Source organism: Artibeus jamaicensis, unplaced genomic scaffold (genome assembly GCF_021234435.1).
Source record: "Artibeus jamaicensis isolate MK-2021 breed Jamaican fruit bat unplaced genomic scaffold, CSHL_Jam_final contig_469, whole genome shotgun sequence".
Classification (NCBI taxonomy): domain Eukaryota; kingdom Metazoa; phylum Chordata; class Mammalia; order Chiroptera; family Phyllostomidae; genus Artibeus; species Artibeus jamaicensis.
The window spans coordinates 3,337,692-3,354,000 of record NW_026521847.1 but is presented as its reverse complement, the minus strand read 5'-3'; the positions used below and the strand labels follow the sequence as shown (position 1 = coordinate 3,354,000).

The window sequence follows — 16,309 nt, the reverse complement described above, 5'->3', positions numbered from 1 at the left end:
AGATATTTCACGCAGCAACATTTTTACTGATATGTCCCCTAGAGCAAGGGACATAAAGGAAAGAATAAACAAACAGGATCTCATCAAAATTAAAAGCTTTTGCATGGCTAAAGAAAACAGCACTAAAATAAAAAAGACAACCAACTATATGGGAAAACATTATTTGCCAATGATACCTCAGACAAGAGTTTAATCTCCAAAATATACAAAGAACTTACACAACTCCACTCTAAGAAGACAAGCAACCCAATTAAAAAGTGGGCAAAGGGCTTGAACAGACATTTCTCCAAGGAGGACATACAGAGGATCGAGAGACACATGAAAAGATGCTCAATATCACTAGCTATCAGAGAGATGCAAATTAAAACCACAATGAGATACCATTTCACACCAGTCAGAATGGCCATCATAAACAAAGCAATAAACAACAAATGTTGGAGAGGTTGTGAAGATAAGGGGACTCTTAATCCATTGTTGGTGGGATTGCAGACTGGTACAACCACTATGGAAAACAGTATGGAATTTTCTCAGAAAAATAAAAATGCAGCTGCCTTTTGACCCAGTAATTCCTTTTGACCCAATGGAATTACTGAGTCAAAAGAACCTATGCACCCCAATGTTCATAGCACCACAATTTACAATAGAGCTGGAAGCAACCTAGGTGCCCATCAGTAAATAAATGGATCAAAAACTATGGTACACTTACACAATGGAATTCTATGCAGCAGAAAGAAAGAAGGAGCTCCTACCCTTTGCAACAGTATAGATGGAACTGGAAAGCATTATGCTGAGTGAAATAAGGCAGGCAGTGAAAGACAAATACCATATGATCTCACCTTTAACAGGAAGCTAAACAACAAAACAAACAAGCAAGCAAAATATAACCAAAGACACTGAAATAGAGAACAGGCAGACAGTTACCAGAAGGGAGAGGGTAGGGAATTTCAGAGGAAAAGGGGAAGGATTCACAGGAATTAGTATAAAGGACACATGGACAAAACTAATGGGGGTGGAAATGGGGGGAGGTGGGGAGCACTGGAAGGGTGGGGTGGGGTGGGGTGGGATGGGAGTAAAAGACAGAAAACTGTACTTGAACAACAATTAAATAAATTTTTAAAAATTAAAAAAATAAATTAACAAAAAAATAAAATAAAATAAATAAACAAATGAATGAATAGTACTCCCTGAATGGAAAAAAAGACTGTAAAAATATCCATAAAAGAATTGCAAATAGAAAAAAAAGTACATTGGACAACATTTGTATGGTATTATCTGGTATATCCCATTTTTTAAATATATCTCTGTGTAAAATATTTTTACATTTTAGGTTATATGATTTGTGGGACCTTAAAGTCCTTAAAATGGACAGATCTTTCATTAAATTAATTTAGTGAGACATGAATGCAAAAATGAAATCCCATATTCTGCAACTCCTATTAAGCTTGTCAGTAACACTCTTAACCATCACCACCCACCTCCACTACTGTACTGAGACACAGATACCTGGAAGAAGACTAGGCATACATTTCTGCTAAATAATTTATAGCCATCATTCCAAATCACTTCTCTCAAAGTTACTAATTAAATCCATGTCATATCATTGAGGCCTCTTGAGAATAATCAAAATTGTGAATGTTAAGTCCACATACATAAATTCTGTATAGTATCTGAAGCAATAATACAATTATGGTAAGGAGAAATATATTTAATTTCCACTGATCAAAAATAAAAAGAAATGGTAATATTTAAAGGCTTCATTATGCAATCATTTATTTCCTAATACTGCAAAATAAAAACATTTATCATTTCCAATGTTTACCCTGAATTTTGACAACTTCTATCTTAAATCTATATATATTGTTACACATTACTAAGGACTAGTCCATTCCCAATATGTAAGCCCATGAACCGTTAATAAAATCTAGAAAGAACCTCTAATAGCTTTAACTAGAACATGCACTTAATTAAATCAATAATCTGAAATGCACTCCTTCTTTCCTTACCTTTTTTCTCCTCTATGTTCAAATTTGACTCGGACATCATTCTGTAATGAAATGGTAACTTCAGAAGTCAAATAAATTTCTAGAATTCCTAAATCTTTTTCTTAGTCACTTATTTAAAGCAGAGTAGAAGGGGAAAGAGGTTTCATTTCAACTGACATTTCAATGGACTCTAATCAACTGACAGGGTCTGCCAGAGCCAAGTTGAGAATTATGTAGCTGAATCTGGGATCAACAAAAAAGAACACCAAGATCTGTTAGTAATGGCATCATAAGTGTGAGACACTTGCTAATCCTGTCAAGAGGGAAATATAGGATAATGTATGTCCACTTTTCATGTCACCATCCTAAATAAATTTTATCTGTAAAAATGAAAATTATCCTTATTTGGAAATATACAGATTCCTGTAAATAAAAACAATTTGCTTATCTTAAGGTCTACACAAATGGATGAAATATCAGCTTTAGCAAGCAGTTACCATGTTAAATGAAACTCTACCATTCTTTTTTTTTAAATACACGCCCTTTGTGGAAAAAAATATTTAACAAAATAATTGATTCAAAAGTATAAAAGCTGAACGCTTTAAGCAAAACCTCTGTAAGATCAGGATATTCAAGAAAAATAACTCACAGAACAATATAGATCTATTAAAATATTATTAAAACAAATACCTGCTTTTTTGGTGATAAAGATTTTGTTTTTCTGGTTTCCTGTAAGGATAATGCTGGTCGACTTGCCTTATGCAGAACAGCCAAATCTTGCATGATTGAGTTCAAAGCTTGCTGATCATCTAGATATTTTTAAAATAGTACATTCAGAATTGTAATTTCAATGTGTATTTGCTATTAACATCCAACACAAAATTTGTAATGAAATTTAATGCAAAAAATGCATCTAAAACATGTTCAAAGACTATACTTCTGTTATTTTTGTGACATTAAATTGCACTAGACTCAAGAACTAGCATAGCAGATATCACACATGAGACATTTACAGGCAAGATAAAGTCATTCTGTCCTAGACAGGTGTGGTTCAGTTGGTTGGGCATCATCTTGCAAAGTAGAAAGTTCACCAGTTCAAGTCCCGGGCAGAGAACATGCTTGGGTTTCAGGTCGGTCCCTGTACAGAGTACATAGAAGGGACAACAGATGGATGTTTCTTTCTCACATCAATGTTTCTCCCTGTCTCCCTCTCCTCTCCTCACTCTAAAAGTAAAAAAATAAAATCTTTTGTATAAAAAAAGATAAAGTTATTCTGCTTCTTCTATTATTTGACATCCTAGGTAGGATTCGGGTTAAAACAGCCCTGTTTAATTCTCTTCTCTGACACGTGAACAAAACATCACAAGACATCTAAAATATTAATCTAAAAAAATGTGGCATGGGGAATTAATATCAATATTACTTAAGCATTTATGTTCAAAGTATAAATTCCTCTTAGAACTTTCTCTTTCATCAGTACTTCAAGTCAGAAACAATAAAAGGCTTTATCTGTGGGTAATGGCCTACTGATTTTATGGAATGTTTTCTTGAACTTCTTCACCATAAGTTTCAATAAAACTATAAACATTTAGGACTATTTAATGGTGTCAGATAGGAACAGTTCAAATAGTAACGATACAACAAAAAATCCTTTCATAAGGGGAAAAAAATCCAAACCCATAAAACTGAATGAAAGAATCATAAACCACAAAATTTTAATTTCTTCCTTAGAAATGCTAATTATATGCTCTCTGGAAAACTTCAGAGAAAATGTAATTGCCTTTCAATAGTGAATTAATTCCACTAATAATAATCAATAATTGGTAAATAAAGGAATTGAAGGACTTTACAGCCTATATTTTAAAAAGTAAACCATCTTTGTGAGTAATAAATTTATGTTCCAGAGTAGTAATAATTTATGTTCCAGTGGAGTAACAATTAAAACAAGCTTTATCTTATAAGGAAAAAGTCATTAACAAGAATGTGGCTTTATCAGTCTTTCAAACACACAAATAGCTGACTTCTGTAATGTATTAATTTTTTTGTAACACTCAATATATTATTATGTATGAAACTAAAATTAAAGTTAATGGCTCTAAGGATTTTAATAATAAATTCCGGGTTTAAAGAAAATTTTAGCCCTGGCTGGTGTAGCTCAATGGATTGAGTGCGGGCCTGCGAACCAGAGGATTGCGGTTCGATTCCCAGTCAGGGCACATGCATGTGTTGCAGGCCAGTTCCCTGCAGGCCATCTCCCAGCAGGAGATGCACGAAAGGCAACCGTACATTGATGTTTCTCTCCCTCTCTCTTTCTCTTCCCCTTTAAGGATAAATAAATAAAATCTAAAAAAAAAATTTTATAAGTAACCTTTGTAAAATAAAATTTCATTTTGTTAGCTTAGCCAAAAAGTAAGTGAGCCAGTGGGTAAAACATAATCACAACATGTGTCCTATTCATGGGTCCAAGCCAGACTATGTCATTTTTTTAATAAAAATAAATCTTCCCTTAGAAAACCAATTAGCTGAAAATGAGCTCAACTGGAAGAAACTTAACTGACATAACATTCCTGAGAAAAGTAAGATCTTTGATTCTGCACTAGATGAGGGGAATTCTAATACTTAAACATATTTATGTTTTAATTATTTTCTTCATTAGAAAACCTTAAATACTTGAATTTAGGCATTATCACATGTTTGATATCACAATGCCAAAATAAATAAATGCCTTGAAAGACTTTGGCCTAAATCTCTTATCATATTTATATATAGTAATTTCCCTGTTTAAAAAAAAGTACCATTTTCTATCTCTCGTACATATACAAAAGAGGACCATTTGAATAAAAGTAACTCCTCTGAGAGATAACATAATAATAAAGAACAATTTAATTGAGTTCATTCTTTTTCTGGCTTGAAGAAGAATCACATGGTAGATAAATACCAAAAGGGAAACCTACTTTGAGGGAACTGACAAGATGTAAGCTAATAAATCCACAAAAGATCAAGCAAAGTGATAAGCTGAGATATACCACGAGCACTATTCTGACACTTCTAAAGACTGTTTTATTCTATTAAGAATCTCATCCAGCCAAGATGGAGGCACAGGCAGATATGCTTCACTTCCTCACAAAACCAAAAGAAGGATGAAAACCAATTTAAAAATGAAAACAACCAGAATTGCCAGAAAATCAAACTGTGTGGAAATCTGACAACCACAGAGTTAAGAAGAAACATTCATCCAGGCTGGTAGGAGGGGTGAAGACAGGCATTTGGGGTGGAGAGGACACAGTAAGGTGGTGGTTGATGAACAAGGCGGGCAAGGCAGCAGCTGGCAGACTGGGTGGTCCCACATTCACATATAGATACACCAGGAGGAACAACTAGGGAGTGAGACAAACAGGGTAACACAGGGTTTCAGTGTGGGAAAATGAAGCCTCAAAATCTCTGGCTTTAAAAACCTGTGGACATTGCAAAAGTAGGAGAAACTGCCAGTCTTACAAGAGAGCCCACTGGAGGGGTCCACGAGGTCCTAGAACGTATATCAACCCACCTGCCCAGGAATCAGCACCAGGGCAGCCCCTTGAAGGTCACAATTCACTTGTAAATAGTGGGGGAAGTGACTGAAAGTGGGGCAAGAGCCAAGCAAGCATCATTGTTCCTTCTCTGATGGCTCCCCCACATACAAAGCAAACTGGGTTGCCCAACTCTAGCAAACACCTAAGGCTCTGTCTGCACCATAGACAAGTAAATATGGCCCAAATGAAAGAACAGATCAAAATTCCAGAAAAAGAACTAAGCAACGAGGTGACAGCCAATCTATCAGATGTAGAATTCGAAACACTGGTAATCAGGATGCACACAGAAATGATTGAGTACAGATACAAAATAAAAAAACAAGTGAAGGCTATACAACATGAAATAAAGAAAAACATACAGGGAACCAACAGTGAAGAGAAGGAAACCAAGACTCAAATCAATGATCTGAATAAAAGGAAGAAATAAACTTTCAACCAAGAGAATAAAGAAATAAGAATTCGGAAAAACAAGGACAGGCTTAGGAACCCCTGGTACAACTTTAAACATTCCAACATCCGAATCATAAGGACGCCAGAAGAAGATGAGGAAGAGCAAGAAATTGAAAACTTATTTGAAAAAATAATGAAGGAGAACTTCCCCAATCTGGTGAAGAAAATAAACATATAAGTCCAGGAAACTCAGTGTGTCCCAAACAGGTTGGACCCAAAGAAGAACACACCAAGGCACATCATCATTAAATTACTGAAGATTAAAGATAAGGAGAGAATCTTAAAAGAAGCAAGAAAAGGAGACAGTTACCCACAAAGGAGTTCTCATAAGACTATCATCGCTGACTTCTCAAAAGAAACCTTGCAGGCAAGAAGCAGCTGGAAAGAAGTATTCCAAGTCATGAAATGCAAGGATCTACATCCAAGATTCCTCTATCCAGCAAAGCTGTCATTTAGAACGGAAGGGCAGATAAAGTGCTTCCCAGATAAGGTCAAGTTAAAGGACTTCATCATCACCACGCCTTTATTACAGGAAATGTGAAAGGGACTTATCTAAGAAATAGAAGATCAAAAACTATGAACAGTAAAATGACAACAAATTCACAACTATCAACAACTGAACCTAAAAAAACAAAAACAAACTAAGCAAACATCTAGAATCACAGAAATGGAGATCATATGGAAAGTTATCAGCAGGGAGTGGGAGGAGGGAGAATGGGGGAAAAGGTACAGAGAATAAGAAACTAATTGGTAGGTACAAAATAGACAGGAGGAGGTTAAGAATAATATAAGAAATGGAGAAACCAAAGAACTTATTTGTTCAACCTATGGACATGAACTAAAAGGTGAGGGATACTGGAGAGAATGGGGGCAGAGGGGGATAAGGGGAGGAAAAATTGGGACAACTGTAACAGCATAATCAACATAGTTAAAAAAAGAATCTCTGTGGTGGTCGAAGATACTAGGCAGGTAAGACAGATTATAAATGCTCTAAAGATCAATAATTGATTTAACAGGAAGTAGAGATGCCCAGAAGACTGCACAGTCTAACCAATAGTCACACAGAAGAAGCAGTGAGTTTCTGGCACACATTGAAAGGACTTTTAGTTGGGCATAAAGTCAGAAAGGATTTGGGAAATAATTTCAAATAAAATATTTTACTAGACACATTTAATTAATGCCTTATATGTTTATTCATTATACTAAAAAATAATTATAGAACATCCTCAATAAAAATTTCAAATACCTGTGATTTACATTTTAAAATATTCATGTTTTTAAATTTTTATTAATTTATTGATTATGCCATTACAGTTGTTCTATTCCCCCCTTCATTCCCCTCCACCCTACCCCCCGTCCCCACCATTACCCCCCCTTTAGTTTATGACCATGTGTCTCAAGTTCTTTAGATTCTGTATTTACCATACTATTCTTGCCCCCCATCTATATTCTATCTACTGTCTATGCTACTTATTTTCTGTACCTTCTCCCCCTTCTCCTCCTCCCACTCCCCTGTTGCTAACCCTCCTTGAGATCTTCATTTCTATGTTTCCACTCCTGATCTAGCTGTCCTTTTAGTTTGCTTTTGTTTTAGGTGTGGTTGTTAATAACTGTGAATTTGCTGTACTTTCACTGCTCATGTTTTTTTTTAACTTCTTTTTCTTAGATAAGTCCCTTTAACATTTCATATAATAAAGGCTGGGTGATGATGAACTCCTTGAATTTGATCTTATCTGAGAAGCACTTTATCTGTCCTTCCATTCTAAATGAAAGTTTTGCTGGATAGAGCAATCTTGGGTGTAGGTCTTTGGATTTCATGACTTGGAATACTTCTTTCCAGCCCCTTCCTGCCTGTAATGTCTCTTTTGAGAAATCAGCTGACAGTCTGATGGGAACTCCTTTGTAGGTGACAGTCCCCTTAGCTCTTGCTGCTTCTAGGATTCTCTCCTTCATTTTAATTTTGGCTAATGTAATGATGATGTGCCTTGGTGTGTTTCTTCTTGGGTCCAACTTCTTTGGGACTCTCTGAGCTTCCTGGATTTACTGGAAGTCTATTTCCTTTGCCAGATTGGGGAAATTCTCCTTTATTATTTGTTCAAATAAGTTTTCCACTGGTGGCTGTTTCTTTCCCCCTTCTGGTACCCCTGTAATTCGGATGTTGGAGCGTTTAAAGATGTCCTGAAGGTTCCTATGCCTCTCCTTATTTTTTTGAATTCTTGATTCTTCACTCTTTTCTGTTTGGCCATTATTTGCTTTCTTCTGGTCCACTCTATTGATTTGAGTCCCAGTTTCCTTTTCATCACTATTGGTTTCCTGTGCAATTCCATTCATTTCAATTAGTTTCGCCTTCATATGTTTCTCTGATTTGTGACTATTATCAACCAGTTCTGTGAGGATCCTGATCACCAGTGTTTTAAACTGTGCGTCTAAGAGTTGTGCTATTTCTTCATCGCTTAGATTTATAGGCTCTGGGGCTTTGAGATCTTCTTGAGCCATTTTTGGTCTGTTCTGTTCTCGCCCGTTAAGTGTGAGGAGCGGAGCCTTGGACTCCCAGGCGGTTGGGTTGTGACGCTATATGTGGGGGCGTGGTCAGAAGGGGGAAATGGTGGCCCCCGCTGCAGTTTTTCCCAGCTGGGTGAGGAGCAGAGCCTTAGGTGGTTCACCAGGGCAGGGCCACTTAGGTCGCTGGGTTACGACGCTTATGTGGAGGCGGGGTCAGAGCGGGGAAACGACGGCAGGCGCTTGCCACTGGGGCCTGCTGGCTCCCATCCAATCGCCCACTCCCTCGTTTGATTCCGCGCTCGAATGTGCCACCACAGTTAACCCGTAGCCCTGCTCCCTCGCTGTTTCCCCGCGGTCACTCACTGAGTTGCCCACCAGGTCCAACCCTGCGCCTGGATTCCGCGAGCCGAGTCCATCTGACCGAGTTTTCCTGTGCAACCCCACTCCACCAGCTGCTGGTTTCGCCCCTCTTACCGGTCAGGCTGAAGAATTTGTTGTTATCAGACTTCCAAAAAGTTCAATTTTCTGTGTTCTGGCTGTGTTTTCTATTGCTAATATTTAGTTGTTTCTAAACTTGGTTGTGTGAGAAAGCATGGCGTCTCCACCTATGTCTCCATCTTGGCGGAAGTCACCAATATTCATGTTCTATGACTACTTTGGTATATGTTTTAAGCAGTGGCTGTTCTTTGTTTTGTTACTTACTATAGTATAGTTTGACAAGTATGGTGGAAATCAATTTAATAGTTCAGACTGCAAGTAAGAGTAACCAAAATAAAAAATTGATAGGAGTTCAGTAAAAAATAAACCCAATTTGCAGCTGACAAAAGTGAAGAATTTGGACCAATGATGGTACTACATTCATGGGTACAAAGACAAAGTAGAAATTTAAAAAGTAGGAAAGTGACACTTTGGCTTACATACTTCCTTAAGTAAACACTTTGAAAGTGTGCTAGCACTTCCATTAAAGAACATGGACAAATTTAAGCTCTTTGGCTATAATATTATGTACATATATATAATAGTGAGTAATATACTCACTATTTGTTAACTATTTGTTAAGCAAATAGTAGGAAAAGTGTCACTAACACAAACACAGGTAAGTATCTGTCTGACTTAAGATATCGATATAAATCTAAATTTAAAAACTTTGCTTGGATGGATGGGCCATTAACTCAGTTTCTTTCTAGTGCTTCTTTGTTCAATCCCTTACTCACAATGGAATCCATAACTCCAAGGAGAAAAGGGAAAAAAAAGGTAAAGAAGAGAAACTGATATGTAAACCAAACACCCACAATCCATTTTCATTCTTTAGCTTGCCTTTCCAATAACATTATAATATCATATATTCACAAAAGCTGTAAAATATATACTCTCTGAGTACCAATTATTTGCTGCTCTATTATAAAATTATATAATTTATTATTTTTATGCTGCTATTTTCTTTAGCCTATTTATTGTTGGGTAATTAGAACAATAAATTCATCAGCATTCTTTCAATCTTTAGAAGTTCAGGGGAAAAGGGAAAGGGTTTGCATAATCAAGTATAAAGGACACAGAGACAATAAGGGGGGTGGAAACAGGAGGGAGGTGGGGAGGGCAAGGGGGCTGGGATGGGAATAAAAGGCAGAAAACTGTATTTGAACAATTAAAATTTTTTAAAAAAAGAAAAAAGTCAGGTTTATTTACAAGTATCTTTCTGGCCATCAGACTCTTAAGAAAATCCATCTTAACAGTTTATTTTGAATTTCTCTTCAATGGCCTGCATTAAACAGTCATTACATAACTGTAACAATATAAGAGGTGTTTTAACTGAAAATCTGTAGGTAAATATAAAATATTACATAAATCTATTATAAAATTTCTTTTTTTACCTTTATTATTACTTTTTCAATTACAGTTTACATTCAATATTATTTTATATTAGTTTCATGTATATTATTTTTATATTAGTTTCAGGTATAGTAGTTAGAGAGTCATATACCTTATAAAGTGTCCCCCCTGATATTTCCAGTACATAACTGGCACTGTATATAGTTATTACTATTATTAATGACTATAGTTCCTATGCCATACTATAATCCCCATGACTATTTTGTAACTACCAATCTGTACTTCTCAATTCCTCACCTTTTACACCCAGTGCCCCAGCCTCCCTCCCCTCTGGCAGCCAACAATCTGTTTTCTATATTTATGACTCTAACTTTTATTTGTTCATTTATATTGTTCTTTAGATTCCACATACATATTTTTAAAATATGGCATTTGGCTTTGTCTGACTGATTTATTTCACTTAGCATAATACCCTCTTGGTCCATCCAGGCTATTGCAAATGGTAAGGTTTCATTTTTTATGGCCAAGTAATATTCCATTGCATATATGTATCGGGTTAGCCAAACAGTCCACTTAGTATTTTTCTATAAAATAAAAGACACATTTTTCATTTTCACCTATAACTTTATTGATTTGGATATTTTGAGTATGTTGGCTATCTCCCACTGTTGGCTTCTAGTGGGTAGGGGCCAGGTGTGCTGCTAAACTTATTCCAATGTGTAAGACAGCCCCATAGTGAAGAATTATTTAGCCAAAATGTCAATAGTACCAAGAAACTTTGCACACCACTTCTGACATGTTTAATCAGTCATAGCACCTTCTCCATACACAACAGAGACACAAATCTTTCTTTACATTTGTTGTATTTTTACCTTTCTTGAAATGATAAAGAATGATATGCCAAAAATCTTATTTTCTTCTGTCTTCAATATTAAAATGGCTACACAGAAATTCACCAATTTTGATTTTTTAAAAATGCATGCTGACATGACAGCTGTCACAATACAATCTAACAAAATTGTTTTGAATGAAGTTAAAAACAACTAAGCACTACTGGAGCCATCTTTTTGGCCAACCCCACACCACAGCTTTTTTACCCACTTGTTTATTGATAGGAACTTGGTCACTTTCAGAGCTTGTCTATTGTAAAAAAATGCTACAATGAACATAGGGGTGCATATAATTATTTCAAATTAATGTTTGGGGTTTCTTTGAATATATACCCAGAAGTAGAATGCTGGGTCATAAAGCAGTTCCATTTTAAAAATTTTGAAAGCCTTCCATACTGTTTTCCATAATGGTTGCAAGTTTATCATGCACACAAAGAAAAAAATTGCCCCCATTTTATACTTTAATTATAGACAAAATATTCTTTTAGATTAAACTCACCCATCATGGCAAACCAGCTCAACAATCTGAAAATTACGGAAATGGTTCTCCCATCAGCATTCTTTACTACCTTAGGAGGTTAAAAAAAAAAACATTAATAATAAGAAGAGACAAAAGAGGTGCACACACACACACACACACACACACAAATGCCAATGAGAAACACAACATTAGTATTTCATGCATCTTGTTGAGGACAGGTCCTTTATTTTTCCCACTCAATTACTGAGAATGAAGAAACAATCATTATTATTTTATATTAAATTTAACTCAGTGTCACACTCCTGTCTATTAAAGCTTAAAAATAATAGAATTTTTGAAAGTCAAAAACCTTAAGAGATAATCCAATAAACTCAAATTCCTACAGGGCAATGGCAGAGATGAGTAAAAAGGGTCCAGGACATCAACAAAAACAGTAAAGACTTACCAAAATTCTCCCTTCCATAAGAGAAAAAAATGTCAAATGGAGATCACATGGAGGGTTAGCAACAGGGGAGTGGGATGAGGAGAGGGGGGGAAGGTACAGAGAATAAGTAGCATAGATGGCAGGCAGAAAATAGACAGGGGGAGGGCAACAATAGTATAGGAAATATAAAAGCTAAAGAACTTAAGACACATGGACTTGAACTAAAGGGGGGAATGTGGGAGGGAGAGAGTGTGCAGGGTGGAGGGGAATGAAGGGGGGAAATGGGACAACTGTAATGACATAATCAATAAAATATATTTTAAAAAAGAGAAAAAAATGTCGGGATCAATTTTATCAGAACTCTGAAATTAACCAAAGGCTAGCAGCAGCAGCAGCAGCAGCAGCAGCAGCGGCAATCTAGCCAACATTTAATTATCTCAATAAAAAGAGACAGCCTTGTGGTGTTCTGACCCTTCCTATTCCTATCTCCCTGCCCCTTACTCATAGCTTCAAAATAGCAGTTAAACCAACAGCCCACATGCACCATGGAAATGAGCAGCCTGGAAGCCACAAGAGAGGACAGATGGGTCAGAAATACTGTCAAAGTCCAAGTCTCTCAAAATTATCATTATTTGACCTACCTAGTGGTTGAATGGTAGACCCCCACCTGAATCAGCCTTTATTTACTCTGACTCAAAGCTCTTACAGTGTAAAAAGCTTGAAGTGTTTGTCAAAACCAATCCGGCAGTTATTGAATTATTTCAAATGTCTAAGGAAGGAGAAAACAGTTGGGGGCAAAACAACAGATTTAAAAAAATTTTTTTTAAATGCTGAAGAATGAGATGTCAACAGAAAACTTTTGAGAATCTGCCACAGATTTCTAGGGATGTACAAGTCAAACACAGGAATGAATAAACAAACCAAGGGATATCTAGACAATGAAATATTTATTCAGTGATAAAGAGAATTGAACTATCAAGCCACAGAAAGACATGGATGAATCTTAAATGCATATTTCTAAGTGAAAGGACCCATTATAAGAAAGCTATGTACTGTATGATTCCAAGTGTATAACATTCTATATACAAAACTATGGCAACAGTAAAAAACATCAGCGACTGCCAGGAATCCAGGGGAGGGAGGGAAGAATAGGTGGCCAGTGGAGATTTTTAGGGCAATGAAACTATTCTGTATGATACTAGAGTAATGATAGATACATGTCATTATACATTTCTCAAGATCCATAGGCTATTCAACACAAAGAGTGAATTTAATGTAAACTCAGACTTTAGGTAAAGTTAATAATTAATATAGGCCTATCAATTGTAATAAATGTATAATTAACCCAAGATGTTAACAGTAAAAGAAACCAGGATGGGGTGAGGGGCATATGGGAATTCTGCACTTTAAATTCAATGTTTTTTGTAAAACTAAAACTGTTTTCTCTAGTTTTCACCTTGAGGAAAGGGCAGAAAAAAACACACAACATTCCAAAAGAATGGCCATCTGAGTGTTGGCAAGGATGTCATGCAACTAAAACATTCACATTGCTGGTAAAGAATGTCAAATGCTATAACCACTTTGGAAAATATTTTGCCAATTTCTACTCAGATCAGGAACAAGACAAGGATGTCCACTTTCACCATTCCTATTCAACATAGTATGGGAAGTCCTAGTCATGGCAATCAGACAAGAAAAAGAAATAATAGGCATCCAAATTGGAAAGGATGAAATAAAACTGTCATTCTTTGCAGACAACGTGATAGTGTACACAGAAAATCCTATAGACTCCACACACAAAAAAGACTGGACCTAATAAATGAGTTTAAAAAAGTGGTTATAAAGTCAACATTCAGAAATCAAAGGCATTTTTGTACACCAACAATGAAATATCAGAAACACAAATCAGAAAAATAAATCCCACTTGATATAGCAACAAGAAAAATAAAGAACCTAGGAATAAACCTAACCAAGGAAGTAAAAGACCTGCACTTAGAAAACTACACAACACTGAAGAAAGAAATTAAGGAAGACACAAACAAATGAAAGCATGTACCATGTTCATGGACTGGAAGAATTAGCATCATGAAAATATCCATACTACCCAAAGCAATTTATAGGTTCAATGCAATCCCTATTAAAGTACCCATGGCATATTTCACAGATACAGAAAAAACATTTCAGAAATTATAAATGCAGCAATTTGGAGAAAGAAGAATAAAGTGGGATGGCTCACAATGCCTGTTATCAAAGTATATTACAAGGCCACTGTATTAACAGCCTGGTACTGCCATAAGAACAGACACATATATAGATCAATGGAATAGAACAGAGAGGCCAGAAATAAACCCAAATCTCTACGGCCAATTAATATTTGACAAAGGGGGCAGAAGCATAAAATGAAGTCACAATAGCCTCTTCAACAAATGGCGTAGAGAGATCTGGACAGCTACATACAAAAAAAATGAAACTTGATCACCCACTTATACCATACACAAAAATAGACTCAAGGTAGATAAAAGACTTAAATATAAGTCATGACACCCTGTGGTGTCATGACTTATATTTCCTAGAGGAAAACATAGGAAAATCTGTTTTTCCACACAGCAATATGTTCACTGATATGCCCCCTAGAGCAAGGGACATAAAGGAAAGAAGAGACAAACGGGCCCTCATCAAATTAAAAGGCGTCTGCATGGCTAAAGAAAACAGCATTAAAATGAAAAGAGACACAAATATCTAGAAAAACATATTTGTCAACAATACCTCAGACAAGGGTTTGATCTCCAAAATATACAAAGAACTCAAATGACTCAACTCCAGGAGGAAAAACAACCCAATTAAAAAATGGGCAAAAGACCTGAACAAACACTTCTCCAAAGAGGACATACGGAGGGCCCAGAAACATGTGAAAGGATATTCAGCATCACTAGCCATCAGAGAGACTCAAATTAAAACCACTGAGATACCACTTCACACAGGTCAGAATGCCCATCATAAATAAATCAACAAATAAGTGTTGGAGAGGATGTGGAGAAAGGGAACCCTAGTGCACTGTTGGTAGGAATGCAGACTGCTGCAGCCACTGTGCAAAACAGTATGGAATTTTCTCAGAAAACAAAAAATGGAACTGCTTTTGACCCAGCAATACCACTGTTGGGATTACATCCTAAGAACCCCAAAACACTAATTCAAAACAACCTATGAACTCCAATGTTCATAGCAGCACAATTTACAAGAGCCAAGTGCTGGAAGCAACCTGAGTGCCCATCAATAAATGAGTGGATCAAAAAACTGTGGTACATTTACACAATGGAATACTACACAGCAGAAAGGAGTTTCTATCCTTTGCAACAGCATGAATAGAACTGGAGAGCATTATGCTAAGTTAAATAAGCCAGGCAGTGAAAGACAAATACCATATGAACTCACCTTTAAGTGGAACCTAATCAGTACAACAAAAAAGCAAGAAAAATATAACCAGAGACATTTAAATTAAGAACAATCTGACGGTCATCAGAGGGGAGGAGGGAGAGGATGAGGGGAAGGGTTTTCAGGAACTACTATAAAGGACACAGGGACAAAACCAAGGGCGGGTGAAAGCAAGAGAGGGAGGTGGGTTTGGCTGGGGTGGAGGGGGAGTGATGGGGTATAAATGCAAACAACTGTAATTGAACAATAAAATAATTTAAAATATTTAGAAAAAGAAATTCTTATAGCATGCAAACTTCATCTGAGCAAAACATTAACTTAGTGCATCTGTGACAAACATAATTTGGATCCAGTTTTTCTTTTGAGTGTTGTACTGTTTTATCTCAGATACAAAAGCTAGCATTTTAAAATGAAAGCTAGGAAATCTCTGTGTCTGTGTGTTTATGTGTGTACATCGATGTATGTTGTAGGTATGGCATGTAGACTTAAAAATAGTTTCCCAAAATTTGTTGGTAACTTGAATGTTTTGCCCAGTTAAGTTAAACGATGAGTCAGGTTAAACGCAGGTTAAATGTTTAAATCATTTCCAAATTGGGAAACATTACCTGTTAAATAAGTCTACTTTTGACTTATTACAGAAAAACTAAAAGCTAAATTTGGCTGTTAATGAAAATGTTTTATACTTTGTTGAAGAAGTATATTTCTAAAAATTATAAAATATATTTGCCAGTAAAAGACCTATATTT

The 16,309-nt window shown here is 36.1% G+C and overlaps 1 protein-coding gene across 7 annotated transcripts in view; it reads right to left on the bottom strand.

Moving 5' to 3' along the window:
* Positions 1-16,309, bottom strand: part of MAP3K2 (mitogen-activated protein kinase kinase kinase 2) — a 73,614-nt gene that overhangs the window by 43,020 nt on the left and 14,285 nt on the right. For 4 of the 7 annotated variants that reach the window (XR_005081749.2, XM_037139852.2, XM_053667406.1 and 1 more), the window contains exons 2-4: positions 11,726-11,795; positions 2,673-2,791; positions 2,004-2,044 (exon numbers count right to left, since the gene is read on the bottom strand). Coding sequence is in view for 4 of the 7 variants with exons in the window: in XM_037139852.2 (XP_036995747.1) it covers positions 2,004-2,044; positions 2,673-2,791; positions 11,726-11,732 (167 nt within the window). In the remaining 3 variants the exon portion in view is untranslated. Of the gene's footprint in view, positions 1-2,003; positions 2,045-2,672; positions 2,792-2,995; positions 3,121-11,725; positions 11,796-16,309 lie in introns of all 7 variants that reach the window. The other 3 variants (XM_037139855.2, XM_037139856.2, XM_037139853.2) reach the window with 2 other exon arrangements.